The sequence below is a fragment of the Vombatus ursinus genome, unplaced genomic scaffold (genome assembly GCF_900497805.2).
Source record: "Vombatus ursinus unplaced genomic scaffold, bare-nosed wombat genome assembly UNPS02014798.1, whole genome shotgun sequence".
Taxonomy (NCBI): domain Eukaryota; kingdom Metazoa; phylum Chordata; class Mammalia; order Diprotodontia; family Vombatidae; genus Vombatus; species Vombatus ursinus.
Genome location: NW_020954576.1, coordinates 45,491,369 through 45,517,307, shown reverse-complemented (window position 1 = coordinate 45,517,307; position 25,939 = coordinate 45,491,369). Strand labels below are relative to the sequence as shown.

General features: G+C 44.5%; 1 protein-coding gene across 1 annotated transcript in view; it reads right to left on the bottom strand.

Moving 5' to 3' along the window:
* PLXNA2 (plexin A2) overlaps positions 1-25,939 on the bottom strand; it is a 316,420-nt gene that overhangs the window by 80,332 nt on the left and 210,149 nt on the right. Inside the window, exons 6-10 of the mRNA XM_027871180.1 lie at positions 22,240-22,363; positions 20,111-20,264; positions 18,755-18,851; positions 13,292-13,406; positions 1,944-2,144 (exon numbers count right to left, since the gene is read on the bottom strand). Coding sequence (XP_027726981.1) covers positions 1,944-2,144; positions 13,292-13,406; positions 18,755-18,851; positions 20,111-20,264; positions 22,240-22,363 — 691 coding nt within the window. The remainder of the gene's footprint in view (positions 1-1,943; positions 2,145-13,291; positions 13,407-18,754; positions 18,852-20,110; positions 20,265-22,239; positions 22,364-25,939) is intronic.

Here is a 25,939-nt window from a genome sequence, read left to right as displayed (position 1 = left end):
TACCCATTAGGCCACCTAGCTGCCTCCCTATTTACAGGGGGAACCTACATTTTACTGGGGCAGACAACAAGGATGTATATAAAAATAGACTACATTAACATAAAGTGAATAAATACCTATATTTAAAAAGCAGTTCAGTACAAGGTAGTTTGGGAGGGAGGCCGCTGGCAGTTGGAGGGAAGCATATACATACGCATATCTCATAATCTGGTAGCCTTCCCAGGTTACCTAGTTACTTCCTTCTCAGACGATCCTCTCCATACTTATCTGCATGCATATTGTACCCCTCAAGTAAAATGTAATCCTTGAGGGAAGGAATTTTTGTCCTCAATTCCTGGCACAAAACGTTGCACATAGTAGATGCTTAATAAATTGATCAGTGGATTGCCAACACCCTGCAGCTGGCCTCTCCTCCTCTCTCTTGGGTCCATGTTGCCTACCCTTTCCTCCCTGGTCCTGGCCAATAGTCAATTCAGGACAAATACCCATTGACTTCCCGAGCACAAGATCTGTCCAATCCCCAAGTGTTGAGATGTGGTCCACAGACAAATCTCCTACCGCCAGTGTGATGAGGACCTTAAGATTCTCCCTCCACTTAAAAAATAGCTTTATGCTTTGGACCAGATGTCAAAATATAAGTCCATATCTGGTAGGAATACCAGAGAGGTACAGTGGAAAGGCAGCTGGCTTGGGAGTCAGAGGATCTGGGTTTGAATTTTGCCTTTGTCGCTTACTACCTGTGTGACCATTGACAAGTCACCTAAGGTCTTTGGCCCTCAGTTTCTTCATCTGTGAAATGACAGCCTTTAAAGATCCTTTTGACTCTTAAATCTTTGATTCCAGAATTCCTCGGCGGGGCTCGTGATGACGAACTCCAGGAATCTCCTATCCTAGAGGCTGCCCTGGGCCCCTGGCACCTACCCATCAGTGTGTCACTGCTTGGGATCCTGCCCAACCCACCCCCACCCCCTCTTCTCCCTTTGCTGTCCTGAGCTCCTTTCTCATCCCTCCTTTCCCTTGTGCCTGGCGGCTTTCCACCGATTACAAATTCTATCAAGCATCGGTGACCTGGGAATCTGACAGCTCCCAGATAAGAGGCCTGAGATTCTCTTTATCTCTCCCAGGCGAATTAGCTTCCCTCAACACCTCTGTCATTTCACCCCCACAACACACACATCTCCGAGCTGACCCCCCACCGCCAGAGACAGGGAGTTGGCAGATAAAAAGATCTCTGGGCTAGTATTATAATTAAACACCTCCCAGCTCTCTGTCTGGCATTCAGGATTAGTTTAACCCTTGCTGCTCAGGAAATGCATTACTTCCTCCTCCCCGCCTCCCCCACTTCCTTTGGATTTCCCCTCCCCTTCTTCCCTCTTTCTGATCCCAAGGTTGGATGGAAACTGAGATCTACGCTGGCGTTGGCTCTTGGGTGAAGATGGTATCAGTGTCAGGGTTATATGGGAGGAAATGAATGATGATTCAGGAAAGCCACCCCAACTCATTTCCTCAAGCTCCATATGACCCAGTCTTATGGCTGAAACCGTATTTGTCCTACTGACATAGTTTAAACAACGCCATGTCGTAGGTCTATGAGTATTTAATGTGGCTTCTCCTCTGTTTCTTGGATTTTTGGGTGAGCAAATGGAATAGACAGAAGGTCACTCAGACTTGGGAGACAAATGACCCCTGAGAGTGGTGGATGCACATTGTGACTTAGGTGTTGCAAGCCCCAGTTCTGGTTATGGTTCATGTTCGGGGCCCTTCTTTTTTTTTTTTTTTTGTTTTTTTAGGCAATTGGGGTTAAGTGACTTGCCCGGGGTCACACAGCTAGTAAGTGTCAAGTGTTTGGTCTGAGGCTGGATTTGAACTCAGGCCCTCCTCACGTCAGGGCTGGTGCTCTATCTACTGTACCAACTAGTTGCACCTTCAGGGGCCCTTCTTACTGAGCTGTTCTGGCACTGGACGCTGGAGCTGTTGAAGCGAAGGGCAGGGACGCGGTAGATGATTCCCTGGATGTTCAGGACACACTCATAGCCCCGCTGGCCGGACTGTGGTTGAGGCAGATTTCGGGCCTTCAGGGCGATTGGCTTTACCTCCCCCACTGGGATTAGGATTTCCTCTGTGGGTACCAGCTGGGGGCAGTCCTGGAGGGAGAAAACAGATAGAATTAATCTCTTCCATTTGCATCATCCTACATGACTGGGGACCCAGCTTAGTTCTCAAAACAGCATAAGGCCCAGGGAGCCATTTGTGCATGGATGCTCCATGTGTTTAGATGATCCCTTATTAGATGATTACTATACTTTACTGTCTTTGCTTCCTTCCAATAAATCACTCAAGACAGACTGGCACAGTGGGAAGAACTCTGGAGTTGGGTTCTAATTCTGGCTCTGTCACTGGCTACATGTGAAATCTTGGGAAGGTCATTTAGCAAGGTCGAGCCTTGCTAGTGTGTGTGTGTGTGTGTGTGTGTGTGTGTGTGCGTGCACGCGTGTGTGTGTGTGCGTGTGTGTGTGTAGGGGGTGGGGGCATAGCACAGAGTGGGGGGTAGGGCAGAAAGAGAATCAACTCTAAAATAGAAAAGAATGAACACTGACTTAGCCCAGAAGGGCAGGTGGGAGTAATATGATGAAGGTAGCATGGCAGTGGCAGCTAAAACCAGGCCTAGATGCTAGAAAGAGGGGAGTAGGGATGGTTAACCCAGATACTTATGTGTTAATGAGGAAAGGGATTGGACCTGTGACTTCATAGAAATAGGGCAGTGGTTCTCAAACTATCTGGTCTCAGACTCTCTTTGCGCTCTTAAAAATTATGGAGGACCCCAAAGAGTTTTCTGGGTTCTATCTATTGATACCTGCCATATTGAAAATTAAGATGTCTTCATATGACCACGAAAATAGTTTTGACCATGGGGACTCCCTGGAAGGTTCTCTGGTCCAAGGATCACATTTTGAGAAATACTGGTACAGAGAACTCCTGGATGAGGATACTTCTTCTCCCAATATAGGTCAACCCCAGAGAGTTGCCTGGAGGAGAAGCATCAACCTCAGAGAGAAATGGGGACCATACATAAGGATCCCTGTGGGCTGTCATGTTGACTTAGAAAACCACATGTTGAAATTATCTATGCATTGTATTTTTATTTATTTTGTTAAACATTTTCTAACTACATTTTAATCTGGTTCTGGTCAAACTCAGCAGTGTCGTAGGTCTCATGCAGGCTGTGAGCCATTTAATTGAGACCTCTGGCCTAGTACACTGAGAAATAAGTGACTTGGCCAGAGCCACACAGCCAGCGTATGTCAGAGGCATGATTAGATGCCACGTATTTCTCCTGGGCACGAAGGCCAGCTCTTCTACTATTACACCAGGCTGCCTCTCCACTAATGAAACTCTGTTAAAGTCACCATCTGGATCTGAGAACCATAGATGTAGAGATGATATCATCTAGTTTAGGGCTTCTTAAACTTTTTCCACTCGAGACTCCTTTTAGTATTTCGGCAGCATTTGTTGGCATTACATGGCCTGAAGGCATGCTCAGTGCAAAGTGCAAATGGTTTGTATTCAGAACCAAGGCTGCAGTGAAGCTGACCGATGCAATCTGGGCAAGCACTGCCAAAAACACCTCAGATTCATTACATGTTTAATTTTGAATTAATTTTTGGTTGTTGTGTGTCCAGAAACCTTTTACTGTTGCCAAATTTTTCATGACCCCATAAGAGGTTGTGACCCACAGTTTAAGTAGTGCTGATCTAGTCTAACTCCTTTATGTTACACTAAAGATTCCCAATGACCTGCCCAGAATCATAAAGGTAACAAGCTCCAGAGCCAGGGTTAGAACTTAGGGCTTTAGACTCCAGATCCAACTCTCCCTTTTCACCGTTCCATCTGTCTTGAATGAATAGAAGGAGTGATGGATGGGGAAACAGAGGTTCTGGGTTCAAATCCTAGCTTTGTGTACTTACTATCCATCTGTGTGATTTTGGAAAAATCAACCTGAATCTGGGGTTTAGTTCCCCCAATCATAAAACAAAAGGTAATATGATCTTTAGGGATCTTTCTAGTTTTAGACTTTATGATGGGCCTACCCATCAAAGGAGATAATATTTACAAAAACCTAAGCACAATCCGTGGCACACAGTAAGAGCTTAATAAATGCTTGTTTCCTCCTCCATCCCTGTTGAGTCAAGGATTAGCAACAGTCATTAAGAAACAGATGTCCCTTTCTTGTCCCCAGAATGCTGAGATGTGGACCAGTAGAGATGTACTGAGTAAGGAAGAAGGGCCAGTGAGAACTAGCTCCCTTCTTGCTGAGGCATATTTTATCTCAGGTTGTCCTACGAGAAATTTGTAGCTTTAATGTGACATGTGGGTCAGCAACATTTGAGCTCAAGTACCACCTGGGACACATACTTTACTGTGTGACCCTGGGCAACTCTATGTTGCACAAGAGGTGCTGATCTGTACTGGTACAGGGAGTTTCCTGGTCATTGATAGGTACTACAGGCCAAAAAAAAAAAAAAAAATTTACACGTGGGGAGGGAAGAAGGAAAAATGAATTCTCTGTCCCAACTCCCAGGGGCTTCGATATTGTCATTTGTTGGATGTGTGTGTGTATGTATGCAGGAGGGGTGATGACAATTTAGGACATAAACTGAAGGCCCGGATTTTATCTCCTGAGACACAGGACCCTCAAGTCCCTCTGCCCCCTCCCACCATCCTGAGGCTCTCTCTTCTTTCTCCCTTCACCCCATTTCTGCCAGCTGACCCCCTCATGTTCTCCTCTGCCAAAGGCATCATGTTATCAGTAGCTTCAGCTTTCCAGCTCTGGCGGAGCCCGGCTTTCCAGGAGGTGGATTGAGCCCTCCCAGCAATGCTCTAAACACTTGCTCGGGCTTTTTATCTCGTTTAATTACCAGGCCCTGCGTGAATGCCATGTTGCTTTGGAAAACAAAAAAAGAAATAGAATAAAATGTTATTTTGGGGAGGAGGGGCCGAGGGGGAAGACAGGGAGAGACATTTATTCATGCTTGTTGGCTTTGCTCTACCTTCTTTCAAGTCATCCGCAGGTATAGGAAAAAGAATACCAGGCAGAGCCAGGAGACTGAGATTGGAATCCTAGCACTGCCATTTTTTTTCTTGCTGGCTTAGTGGCTGTGGGCAAGTCAACTGGCTTCTTTGACCCTGTTTGCCTCAGTTTCCTCATCTGCAAAAATGAGCTGGAGAAGGAAATGGTGAACTGCTCCAGTTTCTTTGCCAAAAAAAACCCCAAATGGAATCATGAAGAGTGTGACATGACAGAAAAATAAGAACAACAAAAACAACAACAATCACTTGACTTCTCAGGACTGAATCAAGGACCAATTGATGATTTGCATTCAGAGAGGGAGTTTTCTTTTTACTGTCCTTAAAAGCAGCAAAAACCAAACACTCCAAAAGCCCCACAATTGCATCTCAGGCCCCAGAGCTTTGAGGCTGCAAACAAAGGACCCTTCTTCCTGGAAGGGTCCCCTACCACCTGCTTATCAGAACCCCTCAGCTGAGCGGCAGGGAGTAGTCTTCATGGTTTTAGAACTGAGTAATTCTGCGACATGAGAGAGACAGGCAGCATGGTGGAGGGGAGAGAACATTGGCACTGGGGTCAGCAGTCATGGGCTCTAGTCACAGCTTGGTCATTAACTGGTAAGTTATTTCTCCTTTCTGGGTCTCAGTCTCCTCATCCATAAAATGGGCAGGGAATTGGGGGGAGGAAGGCTATATCAGGTGGCCTTAAAGATTCCTTCTGACTTTCAACGGTTGTCTTCCATGCCTGGAATTCTCTCCCTCCTCATTTCTATCTCCTGGCTTCTCTAGCTCTCTTCATTCTCAACCAAAATCCCACCTTCTCTGAGAAGCTTTTCCAGATCTCTCTTAAAGCTAGTGATTAGCTCCAACTTATCTTGTTTATATCTTGTTTGTACGTAGTTCTTTGTGTGTTGTCTCCTACAGGATAGTATGTCTTGAAGGCAGGGATTGATTTCTACTTTTTTATATGTCCAATGCTTAGCCCAGTGCCTGGCACATAGTAGGTGCTTAATACATGCTTGATGACTTGTCTGGGCCCCAAGCACACCTCTTTAGAAGGCAGCTAAAGAGCTCAGTGGATAGAGGACAAGGCCTGGAGTCTGGAAGACTTGACTTTGAAGCCTACCTTACTATCTGTGTATCCCTGGGCAAGTCACTTAACCTCTGTCTACCTCAGTTTCCTCACCTGTAAAATGGGGATAATGATAGCAACTACCTCTCATGGTTGTTGTGAGGATCAAATGAGGTAATGTAGGTGAAGTGCTCAGCACATTGTTGGCACCTAATAAATACTTATTTCTTTCCTTGCTCTTCACTGTGAGAACCAAGAACCAAGAACAGGTTCTTTGACCCTTGTGTAACAGGTCTAGTGGTCGTATCAACAAGGGTACTGGCAGGGAGTCTTAGAAAGAGAAACTGTGGCAAACAGAGTTAAGTGACTTGCCCAAGGTCACACAGCTAGAATCTGAGGCTGGATTTGAACTCAGATCTTCCTGACTCTTGGCCCAACGCTCTATCCACTGCACCTCCTAGCCCCTACAGCTATTGGGTAGCATAGGCCTACACTGTGTAGTGGAAAGAGCATTGGATTTAGAGTAGAATGACCTGAGTCAGAATCCTTCCACTTGCCACTTGTGTGACCTCTCTGGGACTCAGTTTCTTCATCTGTAAACTGAAAAGGATGGAGAAATGACTTCTAAGATGCCCCTTCCAAGTCTATATGTAGAAGCAAAAACTCCTTGCAGGCTGTAAGTCTCCTACAATATTTCTACTTTTACCACTTCTGTCCATGCATATGCACATACCCACCTAGGCATACACTGCCACCATGTTAGGGACAAGAAAGAAAATAATTACATTGGGTGAGGCAGAATGCAAAGTGTTACCGGGAATGCCTACTGCCACGTGGGATCTTCACAGTCTAATGGGTTTGGGAGACCCCACTCAAGGTCATCTTCTATCTCCTCCTACCCTTCTTGCCCCTCCCCTTCTAGACACTCTCATCTGACTAGACCCAGGCCCTGTCTCCTCCCTAACTCCTATTCTCTATTCCCAATCCTGGCAAGCATAAAGAGGAGGCACGTTAAGGATGTCCCAGAGGACTCCAGGGAAGGTGATGGCCCCAAAGATGGATGCCCAGGAGCCCAGGGAGGGACAGAGCCCAGGGAAAGATAGGCCCTGTGGCTCAGCTCCATTCAGCTCTATTCATCTCCGCCTCATCAGCTCCCAAAACTGGGGACACTCCAGCATGTTGAATCGACTTCTACGTGGAAACAGCATTATCTTCACCCACTGGACTTCAAAGGGGGAGCAGAGCCGGCATCCTGGGAAGCTGATCGGATTTATTTAGTTCTATCTCTCTCCTGGGACAGGGCGTAAAGAAGATATTTATGTATCTACATCACACTAGGCCTGGTTTAGCCATGGAGGGAGATGAGCTTTTAAAGTTAAAAGCTGTTTGCACGCCCACAACCCTTAATGCTGTGTCATAGGCTAGACCCAGCTTGAGCAAGGAGAGGCTTCCTTCCAGGGTCCTACCTCCAGGGCTGCTGAGCATGCATCTGGGACAGGGATAGTCCTACATACAGCCTGAAAGGAAGCCCAAATTCTTTTAAAGAGCCTGGTAGATTTCCTCTTTTTTTTTTTTTTGGTGGGGGAAGGGAGGGTGCTTTAAGGTTTTTGCAGGGTAGCTAGGTGACAAAGTGGTTAGAGCACCAATGCCTAGAGTCAGGAAGACTCATCTTCCTGATTTCAAATCCAGCCTCAGACACTTATTAGCTGTGTGACCCTGGGCAAGTCATTTAACCCTGTTTGCCTCAGTTTCCTCATCTGTAAAAGGAGCTGGAGAAGGAAATGGCAAACCACTCCAGTATCTTTGTTAAGAAAACCCCCAATGGGGTCACAAAGAGTCTGTTATGACTGAGCCATATTTCAGTCAAGGATTGCAAAGCTCTTTACATATGTTATCTCAATGGATCTTCACAACAACCTGGTGCTATTATTACCACCATTTAACAGATGAGGAAACTGAGAACTGGAAAGGATTTTGGAAGTTTTGAGTACAACCTCCTCATTTTCTAGCTTGCAGAACCTGAGGCACAGAGAGTTTAATGGAAACAGACCTGCCCTCCCTCATGCAGTTTACACAAAATCTCTCCCATTCGCCCTTGGACAGGCCTCAGAGCTGGAAGCCCAAGCTGACTCCCACTCTCCAGGAGAAAGCCCCAGGGATGGACTGGGGTGCTTCCTGCTTTGTTGGAATTACTCTCCTACTCTCCCCTCCCCTGCTGAGCATCTGCTTCCACGGGGAACCTTCTTTATAACTTCTGTCACAGAGACTGACCTGCAGGCGTTGAGAGCATGACTGCCCCAGGGTCACATAGCCACTGTGTGCCAGAAGCAGAACTCTGAACCCTGGTCTTCCCGTCTCCAAGGCCAGACCTGTATCCTCTTCAACTCCCTACCTCTCATCTTACACGTAGCAAGCATTTAATAAACGCATGTTGAATTAAACTAAGATTGTATTGGGTCGAACTGGATAAACAGGTATTAATGAAATTTGGTTTTATGATTCTGACTTCTAAGCCCTCTGATTAGACACACACACACACACACACACACACACACACACACACACACAGGAATTGAAGTGTAAGTGTCAGAAAGGAATTTTCCCAAACTCAAACACAATAAGGGTGGAGGTCCCACTGAAGTAGGGGATGCCCCACCCCCTGAGGCATAGCCTCCCTTGCTGTGACCCAACCTCGCTGGGGAGCCGTTCCCAAAGAGAAGGACTCTGGCTGAGAGCACCAGTCCCCAGCGTCTGGGGTTTGCAGTGATAGGAAATGTGGTGAGCCTAGAGTTAAAGCAGTGTTTTTTAGGAAGTGGTTCCAAACAACCTGTAGCAAAGTTACGAGCTGGGCTTTTTGTTTCTCTCATTCCGCTCAAAAGAGGAAATCCCTGGAGAAGGGCCTAGTCAGTAAATAGTAGCTGGAATAAAACCAGGGGAACATCACCCCCTTCCCCTTCCCAGGCTTAGGGGAAATGGGGGAAAGGCAGAGACCGAGTGGACAGCAGACTCTAAGCCACCCAACCTCCAGGAGCAGAGGTGCCCAGTATGGTAGGAGAGGGGAGGAGAGCGCCTCCGGGGAGGCAGGAAGCGTCCCACTCTGTCCCCAGGGATTTCTCAGGATTCCCTTGATTCTGGGGAGGGGGAGTCACATAACTTGTTGGGATTCCAACTCTGGGGCCTGTCTGAGGGTGAGAGGGAGAGATTTCGTATAAACTGCACGAGGGAGGTCGGGCCTGTTTCCAATTAGCTTCTTTGTGCCTGAGCCCTGCCGGTCTCCACACCCGGGCTGTGAGTTTATTTGTCTGGCTTTGTGTTACACTCATCCCAGCATCTCCCCAGCTGCAGGTCATTTTCAAGTTTGGCCTCAGGTTTCAACTTTTACTGAGTGGGGGGAGCTCCCCTGGAGAAAGAGAAACAGCTGCCCTTTCTTGTCTAGATCAGCATTTCATCGGCCTCCCTGATCTCTCCTGGGCCCATCTTTCAAAAGAAACAAGACTTTTGTGCTGGTCCCTGGCAGTCAGTGCTCAGCCTCCAGGCCTGACCATGAACTGAACTCACCTGGCTGCCCCTGTCTCTTCCTTACCTTGGCTCCTTACCTTATCCACCTTTACCCTCAGACATCTTTCTGCGGATTCCAGAAATTTGGACCTTCAATCTCCATTTTCCTCCCTCTCTGGCAGCTTGAGCTAATGGGTCTTCCTGGTCTACTGTTTCATTGGGAAACCCTCCTCCCTACTGAAGGGGCAGAAGGCCAGGTCCTGCCTGGAAGCTAATTCATAGAACCGCAGGGCTGGAAGAAATACTCAGTAATTGTCTAGGGAAGAAGCGTGGCCTGGGGAAAGAATGCTGGAATTGGTGTCAGAAAATGTGGGTTCAAGTCTCAGCTCTATCTCTTACCAATTGTTTTGCCCTGGAAAAGTCTACTTGTTCCTCTGTGCCTTGGTTTCCTCATCTGTAAATATGAGAGCATTGAATAAGAGATCTCTAAGCTTTGCATAAATGCTCAGATTTTGTGATTCAACCTGCGTGACCATGAACAAATTACTTAATTGTTCCTGGCCTCAGTTTCCTCATCTGTAAAGTAGGGGAGTTAGACAGGATGACCTCTGAGGTTTCTTCTGAGCTCGACAGCTAGGATAATAGTTACCTGTCTCCTGCTGGAACCACATTTGAAATATCCCTGCCTTTTTTTTTTTTTGTCTTTCTTTATATCCTCAGCACTTGGTGCTTAATGAATGTTTATTGACTGACTTACTGATCCCAAACTAAAAAGGGAATTCTTTTATAAGATCTAGAGCTGGAAGGGATGAATCCTGTCAGTTAATAGATTTGGAAACTGAGGCCCATGGAGGTTGTCACTTGAGTAAATAGCAGAGTCATGATTCAAACTCAGATTTTCTGATTCTAACTCTAGGGAATAATTTTACCCTACAGCAAGTTTCATGCTTTTACACATATTCTGAAAGGTCTACATGAGCATTGGAGCAGAGATTAAGAGCCGGCAGGGTCTTTCTGAGGTCATTTAGCCCAAGGAGGTTCCAAATCATCTTTCATTCATTAGAATGACAGGGACCAGAGATTCAGAGCTGAAAAGGATCTTCTAATTCAGTTCCCTCATTTTACAGACGTTTAAACTGAAGCTGAGAAAGTTGATATGACGTGCCCATTCCATGTTAGAGCTAGCTAGTTCAACACAGCTGTCCATATTCAGCAAGAGGAAGGAGGTTTCTGAACAATGCCAGGCCAAGATGTGTGTTTGCTGCTCCTCAAACATGACTCTCCATCCCCCACCTCCAGGCCTTTGCACTACTAGCTATCCTTTATGGTTTGTCTCCTCACCTCTGCCGCTTAGTTTCCCTGGCTTCCTTCAAGACTCAGCTCAAATCCTACCTTCTGCAGGAGGTCTTTCCCAGTCCCTCCAGCTGCCAGTGCCCTCCCTTCCGACATTAACTTCTATCTACTCTCTCTCTCTCTCCCCCCCCCCTCCTTCTCTCTCTCCTTTCTCTCCCCTCCCCCTTCTCTCTCTCTCTGTCTCTGTCTTTCTCTGTCTCCCTCACCCCCCTTATCCAGTTATTTCATTTTCATATTTGTTTCTCCCATTAAAACATGAGCTCCTTGAAGGCAAGGACTGTTTTGTCTTTTCTTTGCAAGCCTGATGCATAGTGTCATGTTTGGCACAGTCCTAAGTGCTTAATAAATTCTTACTGCCTGACTCTTTGCTATGACAGACCATTATCCTTTCTCTCTCTCTCAATGATGGCAACCCCATTTACCAGCCTGTAAGTGATGAATTTAAAAATGTAAGGTGCTAAGAACTGATCGAGGTCAGAAGCAAAGAAAATGAGGGAATTCAGACTGTGCTCTCCAGGCATCCTGTGCTCCCCTCGCCCCCGAAAGCCACCAAAACTCATAACAAATGCATCACACATCCTGCACTGTTTTGCAGCTAAGGCCAAAATGCATGCATGCTACCAGTCTCCCCTATCTATCTCCTACACCTCCCAATCCCTTGAAACCTCAGCCAAGCAGCCACCAGCAGGGGTCTCATTCAGGTACAGTGATCTTATCCAAACAAATGGACTTATCTCCATTCATGTTATTTTTCCTCAAAGACAGAATTAAAGGGACAACAAAAGCATTTAGACATTCACACACATCGGTCTGGATAAGACATCTGTGGTCTTTGAAACTCAAATCCTGCTGTTCTGGAGTGTAAAACAGATTAGAAACAAAAAAGGAAACAGACCCAGCAAGTCATACTATCCTCAGGCTCTCGAAATAGGCCCAGCAAGCCAGCTTCAATCAATATTCATTGACCTGAAATATTTATTGGGAAGATAAGCAACTTGGCATTTCACTGTGTTGATAACAAAGGCAGGTCAGGCACCATGGACGGGATGTTTACTAGATAACAAAATGACACATACATGGCACTCTCCTCTGGCTATAATTCATTCTTTCTTTTCCTCCAACAGGTCACCACCTGTGTATGTATTAGAATATTTGTGGTTGTTTCATCGTATCTGACCTTTTGTGACCTCATTGGGGTGTCCTTGGCAAAGATACTAGAGTGGTTTGCCATTTCCTTATCTGGTTCATTTTTACAGAAGAAGAAACTGAGGCAAACAGGGTTAAGTGACTTGTCCAGTGTCACATAGCTAGAAAGTATCTGATGCCAGATTTGAACTCATATTTTCCCAACTCTAGGCCAGTGTTCTATCCTCTCTGCCACCTACCTGCCTGTATTAGAAAATGTAATATTCTAATTAGAATATTTAATATTCTGAATAGAATATTTAGAATTTAGAATAGAATTAGAATATTTAATATTAGAATAGAATATTTAGAATTTAGAATAGAATTAGAATATTTAATATTCTAATGTGATAGAATAAAAAAAAAATCAGTCTTTCATCAGTGAAAGGGACCTTGGTATGAAAGATCAAGAAAGAGAAATGACACAGTTTTCTATTGAACTAGAGCTTATGTTTAGCCAGTCTTAAAGTGACTTTTCTCCTCAAAGAACACAATGAATGAAGGCCATTCTTTGATGTTCTAGTACAGGGTATCTGATTGGCTGTCCAAGCACATCTTCTCCAAACCTTTGCTTTTGACCCCTTGGATATTTGGATAGCTAATGCTCTAAGGAATAGAGTTAACGGTCCCCATTGGGAACTGCAACATATATTTACATTGCAAGGACAATTTTCTCCTCTTTTTGGAATTTCTTGGGTGGACATTGGAATCTGATTCACTTGTATGCTTCAAAGAAAGATGCTTAAGAAAGAGATAGACCTAAGGCAGGGAGATGGCATGAAGGAGCCTACAACTTACCCTATGAGAATGGGCAAGGCCACTCAGACTCAATAAGCATTTTATAAAGCCAGGTATATGCTGGAGCTAGCTCAAACTAGCTTGTGAAAGCAGATTGTTAAATTTCAAAGTACCAACTTATACTTTGGAAAGTGGCAAAGTAGAAATCAAGGCTTAATTGATTTATTTAAGAAAGTGATGGAGAAATGCTAATAATGCAAATTTAAACTTAAGAGTATGTCATGCACACCACCTTCTCCCACCCCCTCCAGTGAGCTGGTTGTTAAACATTTACCAACACACCCCTACATAAAGCCTATGTTTAATTTCTGCCCACATTACCTCAGAAATATTGATACGGCCTTCTTGGAAGGAACAGGTCGTAGGATCATGGGTGCAGAGGTTTCGATATTTGCACCAATGGCAGCGGAAGGCACTGTTGACACAGGACAGGCACCTGCATGGAGGGAGGAAACGAAGGGTGGAGAGAGAGGAAGTTGAAAATTGGGTCACACTGATCAGCTATCAGGCTAGGGTCACATACTTTATTTCCCACCTTTTAAAAGGATAATAGGGACAGCTTATAGCAATGAGAACCATTTGTCTTCCATCCAAAGATCTTATAGTAAGATCTTGTCATTACTGAGTGAATGAAGCCAGAGAAAAGCAAGGTGATTCATTCATTCACCAGTCTTAGTCAGAAAGGTAGTTTTAATATTGAACAGATTAGCAGGTGTGGGGGCAGAGGAGAGAGGAAAAGGACCTGGAAGGAGCTTAGAGTAGTGGAAGAAGCCTTGACTGGTCAGAAGACCTGCCTCTTCTGCCTATTAGCTATTTACCTAGGCAGCCTAGTGTCAAGATTGATAGAATGCTGGACTTGGAATCAGGAAGACCAGAGTTCAAATCCTATCTCAGGCAGTTACTAGCTGTGTGACCTTGGGCAAGTCACTTAATTTCTGTTTGCCTCAATTTCCTTATCTCTAAAATGGAGATAATACTGGTACCTTCTTTACCTGGCTGCTGCGAGGATCAAGTAAGATAACATATATAAAGTGCTTTTCAAACCTTAAAGTACCATATAAGTGCTAGCTATTATTATAACCTTTCCAGAGCCCCAATTTCCTTATCTATAAAATGGAGACAATAAATTGATCTCACAGGAGAGTATCAAATAAGATAATATCTGTGAAAACACTTTAAAAAGCAATAAAATGTAATGTAAAATAGAAGAGATTAGTCTCAAGAATTAAAGACTTTTTCATATTAATTTTTTTGGGGGAGTAGTGATTATCTCAGAAAATTGGGGGTATTCGAATGTGGGAAAGGGAGGGTAGTGGATTAACCGGACCTCTTGTTCTTCCTCCAGAATCTAAGGGCCAGCAAGTACAATTAAAGTGTGTCACATCGCCCTTAGGACAACATAATCAGAATTTAGCTTGACACACTGGCTTCCTTGACATATAACAGACAAACTTTTGCTGCTCTTTTGGTATTTCTCAATGTGTGTAGGGGGAGAGATTGGCCTATTGATAAAATGGAGCTGGTTTTAGGGGATGGAGCAGGTCAGGCACCTCCTTTAATTGCTTTCCACTCTAAACTGGCTAGAAAAGAGCCAGAAACAGAAGCTTTTATCTCACCTTTGCCATTGATAAGGCATTGAGAGACAGTGTAGTGCAGTGAGGGCAGCTAGGTGGTGTAGACCCCTGGACTTAGAGTTGGGAAGATCTGGGTTTGAATACTGCCCCAGACACTTACTATACATTGGGCAAATACTGAATCTCTCTGGGTCTCAGTTTCTTCATATGTAAAATAAGTGGGTTGTAATCAATGGTTCTAGCTCTGAGTCCATGATACTATCCTAGGACCACCTGAGTGGTCTTGGTCACATATGTGGCTGGGTCGGAGCTTTCTCATCCAAACACAAAACAAAACAAAACAACAAAAAACCCCAAATGAGGGAATTTGACCAAGATTCCTTTCCCTCTAAGAGTATGACCCTTGGATTCTAAATCCAGAGGTGCCAATTTTATACTTTTGCTTTTTGTTTGTAAATGAACCTGAGAAAACATAATCTTGAGTGAGTGAGTGTGCAGAGATGGAGTCAGAAAGAAAGAAGGAATTGCTGGAAAGCAGGACTAAATTTACGTTTATAGTTAGCCTTTATATAATGTTTTAAGGTTCGTTAAGCACTTTACAAATATTTTCTCCTTTTTTCTTCGCAACAATCCTGGGAGGTTGGCACTATTATTATTTCCATTTTACAGATTAGGAAACTGAGGCACAGAGCGGTTAAGTGACTTGCCCTAGGTCACATAGCTATAAAGTGCCTGAGGCTGAATTTGAACTCAGGTCTTCCTGACTCCAAGTCTAGCACTCTATCTACTATACCATCTAGCTGCCTATGAGCAATATATACAGAGATAGGACCTGAACCCAGGTCTTCCTGACTCTGAGGCCAGCTCTTTATCCTCTGGCCAAGAAAGTGGAGGAGACCTTGGGCTTCAAATTAGGATTAGATTATTGAGTTAAGAAAGTGGTGATGCTGAAAGCCCCATGAGGCAAAAGGTAAGAAGGTGACTTAAGTCAATGAGGCACAAGGTTCTGGTTGGCTCCTGGGTCTACAATCTAGTGCCACCTTGTGGGGCTCATGTTACTGTCAGGAGCCAGGAGCAGGGCAGCACTGGCCATGTCTCTCTGGATCGGCTGTGATAATATTCTAGAGAAACTTCTTCAGTTCAGATCCCCCATAATGCCCAAACCTACCTGCCTTTTGCCCCTGACCTTCTGCTCCTTATGTCAAACTCATAGCCTGCCTGCTGCATGAAAGCCCACAACCTAAGTGCTGCCTAAACCAGATTAAAATCTAATTAGGAAATGATTTAACAAAACAAAAATACAATAAAACATAGATAATAGTAATTTGTGGTTTTGTAAGTCAATATGTGCGCTTGTTTCTATTTGATTCTGTTACCACTCCTTAAGTGACTGGTCTGAGGGTTTCTGCCTATAGCAAACACTCACAGATAGGCATCCTCTAACAACAACAAAGTAACGTAGGGGTTATTTAATGAACACACAGAAACCATTCATTCAACTTCTTTTAGGTCCACTTTTGGATTTGATTTGGCTCCGTTGATCAATGTCCTTTAGTCCCTTGGGCATGGGCTCATAGCATATTCTCAGATCCAACAGAATCTTGTTTTTAGGATATCAGGAAACTCTATCGTGGAATGCAGAAAAGTATTGGACAGGAGACTGGGGGTTCTCTGCCCTAGCTCTACAGGACCAATGAGTTCTCTTCTAAAGGGAGGTGTAAAAAAACTAGGTTTTTATGTAAAACAAACAAACAAACAACAAAAAAAAAACAACAACCTTAAGTTTTAGGGAGATTGATTTCAGCTCAAAATAAAACCTTCCTAATGGAACAGTACAAAAATAGGATGGTCTTTCTTGACTTGGAGTCTGGAGGACCTGGGAATTGAGTGCCCTGTCACTGGAGGTGGCCAAACAGAGGTTCAATGACCACTTCTCAGGAATGTTGGAGAGGGGATTCATGGACACTGGGCCTAGAATCCAACCAGCTGAACTTTGAGTTCCCTTCTGATTCTGTGTGACCTTGGGCAAATCACTTAACATCTGGACCTCGGTTTTTTTAATCTGTAAAATTCAAGTATTACACAAGATGATTTCTAAGGCTCCTTGGTTCCAAGATGTTCAATCATGAATGCTGGGGTGGAAATATAGGATCTCAGATTTAGAGCAAACAGGGACTTCAGAGGTCATTAGGACAATTCCTTCATCTTTTAGAAGAGGAAATTGTCCAGAAAAGGTGAAGTCACATGGGTAGTAAGGGATAGGCATTAGATTTGAATCCAGATTCGGAAGCTCTAAAGCAAGTGCTCTTTTTCCTACAAGAAGAAGAATACTTTTGGCAGCAAAGTGAAATTTCTACTACCAAAGCCTCCTGGTTTCTACTGCATCCCTGTACACTGTGACAGCATCCATATTGCTACAGTAACCTGAGAGAGAAAGCAGTGACATCACATAAGGTTGCCATGGAGATGAGGATGCTGTCACAAAGCATGCATTCTCAAGGGAGGAGGGGTTGGCTCAGGCTCTAGTTCTCTGGCCCACTGGCAAGATTAATAGGATGGAGTCAGAACAGAGAGGACCATCAGGGTAGCAAGGGCTATGCAGGGCTTTGGGAAAGAGAAGGAAGAGGTTATAGTCCCAAGATTCTCAAGTTTACAAAATGCAAGATTGGTGAGGGTGGTTACTGGTAAGCCTGGCCTCATTTTAGGTCTTGTCTTGGCTTTCCTGCTCCCTTTCCACCCAGGCCTACCTTAGTTAGCCCTAAGACTCTGGCTCTCTCCTCTTCCAGGACAAACCTAACTACAAATGCTTTGGGTTTTTTCCCCCCATTGGTGTTCAGTAGTCTTGGGCAGCTAGGTGGTGGAGTGGATAGAACACTGGGCTTGGAGTCAAGAAGACTCATCTTCATAAGTTCGAATAAGGCCTCAGACACTTACTAGCTGTGTGACCCTGGGTGAGTCATTTCACCCTATTTGCCTCAGTTTCCTCATCTGTAAAATGAACCAGAGAAGGAAATGGCAAACCACTCCAGTATCTTTGCCAAGAAAACCCCAAATGGGGTCACGAAGAGTTGGACATGATTGAAATGACTAAACAGCTTATCTCTGTCCTCTGCCTCTCTAGTGACCTTATTCTAAAAATGTAAATGGAGATCTAAGCAGGAAAGATCAAGGAGTGGGGGTTTATTTAGCTATTTATTTGAACCCTCTTCTCTCTTTTTCAGAAAATTCTTTGTTCTGGCTTAGTGTTGTCTCTCTCCTGTACATTCCCCAGCCTGTGTCCTACAAACATGGCATTAGTAGAGTCCTGATGCCTGCTCAGGCCACGAGTGCCCTGTGCCAGGTTCCAGAGTGTGTATTATTCCTAGGGCTTGGGTCTCTGGGAATTACCTGATTGGGCTCAGTGTCTGTGGTTTACCCTCCCTGCTGAATGCCCAGGGCCACTGGGTCCACACCCCGTGCTGCAGCCATATAGATGCCAATACTCCCCCTTCTTGGAGCCAAATGCATGTGAGCCTCTAAGAGGAGGCTTAGAGCCTTTCTGAGAGAGGGCTCATTCAGGAAAAATTTGTGCAAAGGCCTATGCTTCATGCCTGTCCCTTCTGGCTAGGCCTCTCACTGAAGACATTCTCAGCTTTTGTGTACAGTTACAGAATCACACAGCTTGGGGGCACCATCAGGTTATGCTAAAGCCCCATGAGAACCTTGGCTCAATCAACTAGGCTGCATTTAGACCATCCTAGGGGCCGTTTCTCTACTTCCGCTCAGGAGGGTTGAGGACATTCTTCTCCTTCTCCCCAGCTTTTCATTTAACCTGTGCTGCCTCAGACCACTTCTCCCCTCCCCCATGTTTACTTCATGGGTCTGATCTTCAATGTGGTCTTTCCTAACACAGAGCCTCTTCTAACTTCAAATGCATATGGCACCCTTCCTACTTCCCCCTCTCCATCTTCAAAAGCCCCTTTCCCCTCACCCTCAGTGTCTATAAATGGGTAATTTTTGCTGCTTTGCCCATCAAGACCTAGGGTTCCACCTTGTCTGAATTTGTAAATGAGTCAAGAACTCAACCTTCTACCAGAGGCTGCATCTCTGAATTGAGGTACCTTCTGATTTGGAGATCTGTGATTCTGGGTGAGGGCTGGGGGTGGGAGCTGCTGGGATCTAGGACTGAGGTGGCGGTGGAGATGGAGGTCAAGAGACAAATAATGCTTACAGTTGGTGAGCACTGCAATTGTAAAACTTGAACTCAGTGCTGACAAACATCTTCCCGGTCTCCTTGGACCTTAGCTGTAGTTCCAGGCCAAACCAGTCTGGAAGAGAAAGGAGAAGAGAATGAATAAACAGGCCTTCTGATGAGAGGATGGGGGAGAAGAGGGCTCTCCAGATATGGGCTAGGAGGAAACCCTGCCGATTAGATCTGTGAGTTTAAATCTGGCCAGCTCTACATTAGTCAAATAACTTTTATGCCTTCTGTTTTCGTGTGCCTTTTCTAACACACACACACACACACACACACACACACACACACACACACACACACGTGCACTCCTGCTTTTCTTTGTAAAGAAATACTGCCTAACTTCATGTTGGCACCAGCATATGAAGCTAGGAGAAAGACAAAGGAAAAGGAGAGTGGATGCTCAAATAATAAGCTTCTGAAAAGTGGCAATAGCTTGGGAATGAAGGGCCAGCCCTGACACTAGGCTTAAGACCAACCAGAATTAGAACCCTGGCTTCAGACTGACCAGGGTTTGAGTGATTTCCTGAGGCCATTACTCTAGTATGGAGATAACACAACTTGTGGTTTAGATGATATTCAAACCCCTTTAGGAGCTAGGATTATCTTTCCTCACCTGTGTCCTTACAAGGGGTGAAACCTTAGGGATTGTGAGGATGAGCTAATGGGAGTTTTTGGAATGACTTCTCAGACTTCCTAGGAGTCTGTTAATCAGCTGGAGCCCTAAGTTTCCATCACCTCTCAGAAGGGCAGTCACCTTTTTTCTGCTGCTGATTCTAAGCAAGTCAATTAAGCACCTACTGTGTATCAGGCATTGCAGTGGGTGCTGGGGATACAAAGACAAAAAAGGTGACAGTTGTACCTACCTTCAAGGAGCTTACATTCTACTCAGGGGAAATACCATATAAGCAGATAAATAAATTCAAAATCTATGTAAAAGAAAAAAATATTGCGAGGGGGAGATACTAACCATCTACATTCTGACCCAGTTGAAAGAGGTCTTAATCGACCATATGTTCTAGAATCTCTTGGTTTGGGTTGAGGTTACAAGCAGTGACTGAAGGACTTTCTGATCCTATCAGAGCTCTGGAAAGCATTCAGTATTTGATCCACAGAGGAGACTCAGTAGATATGACTCCATATTCTATGATCCAAAATAACCCTGAGCACACAAATAATATAATGGCAGATCCCAGATCCTGTCCTGTTCCTGGCCTTCAGGAAAAGAGTACATTCAACTCAGGGAGACGGTGGGGTGAGAATGCTCTGCCTAGCAACCTGCCTTTCTCCTCTCCCCCTTTTCTTCTTGGTGGGACATCAGGCCCTTCTTACCTTGATCCACAGGGATGGCAGGGACATCCTTGACCCCAGGGGAGGGACAGATAACCTGGTTCCCTGACACCTGCCCTTCCACCTCTGTCAGGTTCCCAAAAGCACAGGTAACACCTGCAGACAGGTCTGGGGCATCACTGACAGTCAGGCTGAGCTGAAGGAGAAGGAAATCCAATTCAGTTCAATCCAGCAAACATTTACTTAGGGTCTTCTACAAGGTAGGCATTACAGTAGGTGCTGGGCATCCTGCAAAACTGGGCAAGTTTTAGCCCTGATACTAATTCCCTGTGTCATATTTAGTGAATCTGGGCCTTAACCTCCTTCTTTGTAAAATGAGGATATTGGACCAGTTCAATCAAGCAATCATGAAACATTTATTAAATGCCTACTATGTATAAGATCCTGAGATACAAAACCAAGACGGAATCATCACTACCTCAAGCAGTGATCTCTAAGCTCCCTTCCAGCTCTTAGGTTCTTTGCCCATAACTCTGCAGGCGACAGTTCGGTATCACTAGGTGATAAAGTAGGCCCATTTTTTTTTCCTCCACCAGGCCAATCTGTCTGTTCCCAGGAATCACTGAGGGCCTGAGTAGGGTGGAGGGACAATGCAAATTTGAAACTGAGTCAAGAACTTAGCCCTTTAATTCAGGCTGCATCCCTGAATTACAGTATGGGGTCTTTTGTGATTTCTTCAGATCTAGGTGCCAAAATGAATTCTCCTTTTCTAACTTATTAATCATCAGAGGTTAATGACCAAGTTGATGAGTTACCCAGAGTTCTCGTTTCTTTTCTGTTGCTCTTTGGCACCATCTTACAGTTATTTTCCAGTTTAGGAGTAGCTCCCCACACTCTACCCCACAAAAGTGGGGGTGGGGCAGGAGGAATAAAAGAAAGAAATATGGGTTCATTCTGATTTTTAATAATAACTTTACTAAAAGTTGGGTGCTAGGGAAGGAGGAGGTTGGAATAAATTTCACTGTTTCTTAGGTTATGGATCATACAATGCCCAAGCTAGAGAGGGCCTCAGAGAACATCTAGATTAAGCCCTTCATTTGAGAGATGGGTAAACTGAGGCCTGGAGAAATTCTATAGAGAGATTTCAAGGCATACTGTATTCCCAGTTCCCTAACACACAGTAGGTGCTTAATGCATATTGTTTGATTGATAGTATTTCCCACTCCCCCTGATAGTTACTTTGTTCCCAAATTTCTTGTCTAGTTTGGTTCCCTTCAGACAGTAGACTCCCTACCTATCATTCTTTCCCTCTGTATTATCCACCTGCCCTGTCCTATGGAGGACAGGTCTCTTTATAGGGATGTAGGAACTGAAATAATGGATGGTTCATCAGCTAATTAACATTCATGGATGCTCATAAAAATCCTCTGAAACTGAAAGACAGTGCAGGGCCTGAGGACATGGAATATTTTGGGCTGGACCTTGACAGGTGGCTAAAGGATTTTCTATTTTGAACTCACGCAGGTATGGGATTAATTGCCCTCTACCTCCAATACACATAGAAGTAACTCATGATTTATGCCAGTGGAGGGGTAGAAGCAGTGTTAATGGTAACTTCAAATGATGGATAATGGCAAGAAATGGTTTTGGAATATATTTCAGGCCTACTCCACTTCATGAAATCCTCTGCCTGAAAAGTCTCAAATATAACAAAAACAAAAACAAAAACAGATGATATAGGCTTTGGGGGAGGATAGTGAGTGATTATTCACTTTTTTTTTTTTTTAAGATTTCCAAAGTTTTATTTCTAGCTTTTCCCCAAAAATTAAAGTCAAACTCACAAGACAACACTTTACTTTTTTCAAAGTCAGAATAGTATCTCTCTCTCCCCACCCTTCCTCTCTCTCCCTCTCTCCTCCAAATTTTTTAACATTTTTATTTAAAATTTTGATTTCCAACTTCTATCTCTTCTCCCCTCCCTCCCTTCCCCTTTCTTCCTCTCCTCTCCCCTCCCCCTTTCATTTCTTTTTAAAAATGGATTCACTGTAGTGTTCCTCTAAATAGAAAGCTCTGCTGGTGGGTTTAAAACAAGATTCAGCTTACAATGAACTACGTATGGCTTTTGACATGGAGTCACCCCCCCCCACACACACATTGTTGGGTGTACTTACCAATCGGCTGTGTTCAGAGACGGAGATGCTGCTGGGTTTTACCTTGAGGCTCATGCATTGGCTGATGTTGGCAGCAAACCTGTTAGCTTCCCTGGCCCTCTGGCATTTGTCCCTCCGGGAGCACCTACAACAGATATCAAGGCATAGAAGGGACAAAGCTCTTATTTTCTCTTGGACAGGGTAAGTGCCATGAGGGCCTGTTATGATGGAGTTAGGACTGATCCATTCAAGCCTTTCTCTGTTTTTCTTCCTTCTTCTCCTCCTCCAAAGGACTCCTTCTGTCTACTATGTACAGTGACTCCTATGTTGACTTCTATTGAACTCAGGCTGAATGGAAATGGATTCAATGTGTAGCAAAGGGGATTTAACTTAGGCACAAAAAGGCAAGATCCAAGGTCAAAACTTCTATGGGAGAAATCATCTCAAGAAGGATAGGAAACTCTCAAGAATGAAATTCTGGTGGCACAAACACAGATGATTCTAATGGGGCAACTGGATAGCATAGTGGATAGAACTTGGCACTAGCAGTCACAAAGACCTCAGTTCAAATCCTACCTTAGATGCTTACTAGCTGTGTGACCCATGGCTGGTCACTTAAGCTTCTCAGTACCTCAGTTTCCTTATCTGTAAAACTGATTTCTGATTCTCCTTCTAGCTCTAAATATATCATCCGATAAAAGTGGTGCTTTGTCTAAAGAGTATCAACCAACTTGAATTTTTTAAAAAAAGACACTGACAAGAAAACAAACAAACAAAAAAACAAAAGACACTGACTTGACATAAATAAAACTTAACAATGATAATCATCCAAAGATGTAATGCACAGCTGGCATGTAGTGAGTTTCCTCTCACTGGAAGTCTCAGATGGAGAGTGAATGGTCAATCTTTGGGAATGTTATTGAGAGAAATCTTGTTTGAGTATGGGTTGGTGCCAGCCTCAACCGGCTCATGGGCCAGATTGTTTCCTCCATTATTTGTGCTTTGATGGTGCCCTCAATGTAGACCTCACAGAGTTCCACACCAACCTGATGCCTTACCCCCAAATCCACTTCCCCCTCATCACCTACTCGCCCATTGTCTCTACTGAAAAGCCCTATAATTAGCAGTTCCCTGTAGCAGAGATCTCTAGTGCCTGCTTTGATCCCTCCCAACTGAATGTGTGACCCACATCATGGCCTGTTGCATGCTATCTGTGGTGATGTGGTACCCAAGGATGTCAATGCTGCCATTACCACAATCAAGACCAAGAGAACCATTTAGTTCATATATGTGTCCTCCTGGCTTCAAATTTGGAATCAATTACCAGCCTCACATTGTGGCACCTGACAGAGACCTGGCTAAAGTGTAGCGGGCAATATATATGTTCAGTAACACAACAGCCATTGCTGAAGTATGGGCCTGCCCAGATCTCAAGTTTGACTTTATGTATGCCAAGCAGGCATTTGTGCACTGGTATGTGTGTGAAGGCATGGAAGAAGGAGAATTCTCTGAGGCTCAGGGAGATTTGGCTTCCCTGGAAAAGAATTATGAGGAAGTAGGCACAGACTGCAGAGGGCGAAGATGAAAAACGAGGAATTCTAGAACATATCCAGCAAACAAGCTCTTCTGGACCATCCATCTTTTGTATCTTTCTCTTTCCCTACCACCCCAAAATAAAATCTTTCCTTACTTGCAATTTTAAAAAGTCCTGGTAAAGATTCTGGCAAGACCTCATTGATGGATAACAGCCTCCAAAGCTGGGATAAGTGGTTGAGGGAGCAGAGTAGAATACAAGAGGGGAGGGACTGTTCATTCCTAGTTTCGTATCCACAGCACCTGGTAAGGTGATTCTCTTTGTAGGCCCTTCACAGAGGGTTGCTCTTGTTGTCAGGGCAAAGTGGATAAAGTACTGGCCTTCTAGATAGAAAGACCTGAGTATGAATCTTAATTCACAGACTTATTAGCTGTGTGACTCTGGGCAAGTCATTAACCTCTCCCAACTCAGTTTCCTATTCCATAAAGGTAGGCTAGGTTAATAATGGCACCTACCTTAGGGTTGTTATGAGGCTTAAATGAGACATTGTTATTGTATGTATACTGACTACATCATGATCCAAAGCCAAAATGGGGCTCAGGGGCTGTTGAAGCCAAGCTCCCTCAATTTACATTTGATACCAGTTAGTTCTTATGGTTAGAAATTGCTTTTATCTCTCCCTATTTGTAAGATGTATATTTGGGATAATTTGGATTCAAAGCTTCCTGCAGACAAAGGGACAGAGGAGAAATGCCAGCTGGGGCCATCTCAGATGACCAGAAGGGACCATCTGAGGACGATGTCTCTCTTCAGGGCCTCTGTATCTGTTCCCCCTGGATTTTTTTAAAACCTCTCTGGGCCTCAGTTTCCTTTTTGTATAAATTGTGGGTGTTTAAGGAGATGATCTCTGAGATCCCTTCTTCTGCCTCTAAATCTCATGATCTTCCTCTTCCTGCTCTAAGCCCCTGGTAACTTGGGCTCTATGGAGTAAGTACTCTCACAGCCTGGAAGGCCAGGGTCTGCTGCTGGGGAGGAGAAAACTCTCTGAGGTTAGCACTTCCCCACGTTTTATACAGCAACTTCCACCCCAACTCCCTCCTCATCCCCCTACCCCCCTAAGGTCCCCTCCTCTTTCCCTTTTCTGGCACATAATGGATCTAAATATGAATGCTGTCAAAGAAAAGAATTATTGAGGTTTAAGTGAATCTGTAAGATAGCTCCAAAGTGAGCTCTTGACTAGAGTCTTTATCTCATTGACTCACTGAAAATGGCTCTTTTTTTTTTTATCATACTATTTATGGCAACAGCCCTAACAGAGATAAATAGCCCCGGAGACAATAACACACTTGCAAGAGCATGGCATACAGAAGAGACAGGAAGGTTTCAAATCCCCCCCCAGACCCAAGAGGCTCTTTAGCAATCTTCCCAAGCCCTCTGCCTCCCTCTCCGAGAAGAGTGAAGGAGCCAGACAAACTCTGTCTGTTGCTACTGCTGCCATCACTGCTGTGGTTGGATGATTCTGGGAGGCCCAGCTGGAGGGGCATGGGGTGGAGAAAGCTCTGATAATAACGGGGAGATAATCTAAATTCTCTCTCAGTCATTCATTCATTCAACAAAGCACTGAACTAGGCATTGGAGATATAAAGACCTAAAAAAAAAAAAAAAGCTCTGCCCTCAAAGAGCTTATATTCCAAATAACACCTCCCAAAAAAAGTAAATACAAAAATTATGTAGAAAGCAATTTCCGGGGAGCAGAGGGCACCTACTGAGGGTGAGGGGATCAGAAAAGGCCTCATATTCTGGTGGAGGGCAGTATGATTGGGAAGGAGAGGAAAACCGTGTAGGGGTCTAGGGAGGTTTAGCAAACTCTTGTTGGCTCAGGGGACAATGCTCTGTTGAGGAATTGTGGGACACAGTTGGAACTTGGGCAATAGCAGCCAACATTGGCATGACTGAGTTGACATGCCTCCTGGCAATTTTGTGGTTCCGGAATCCATACCACAGTGAGGTGGAATTGTGCTCCCTGCTGTGATGGTTTACCACAGCTGTACCAGATGAACAAGCAAGATTGTACGTGGCAGTGATGGCAAATGCCTTTGTTATTGTACACCAAATGGCTTCCCATGAACATCTGTCCATGAGAAGGCATTCTGGGCCTCAAGAGGCGGGGCAAGGTGAAAATAAAGA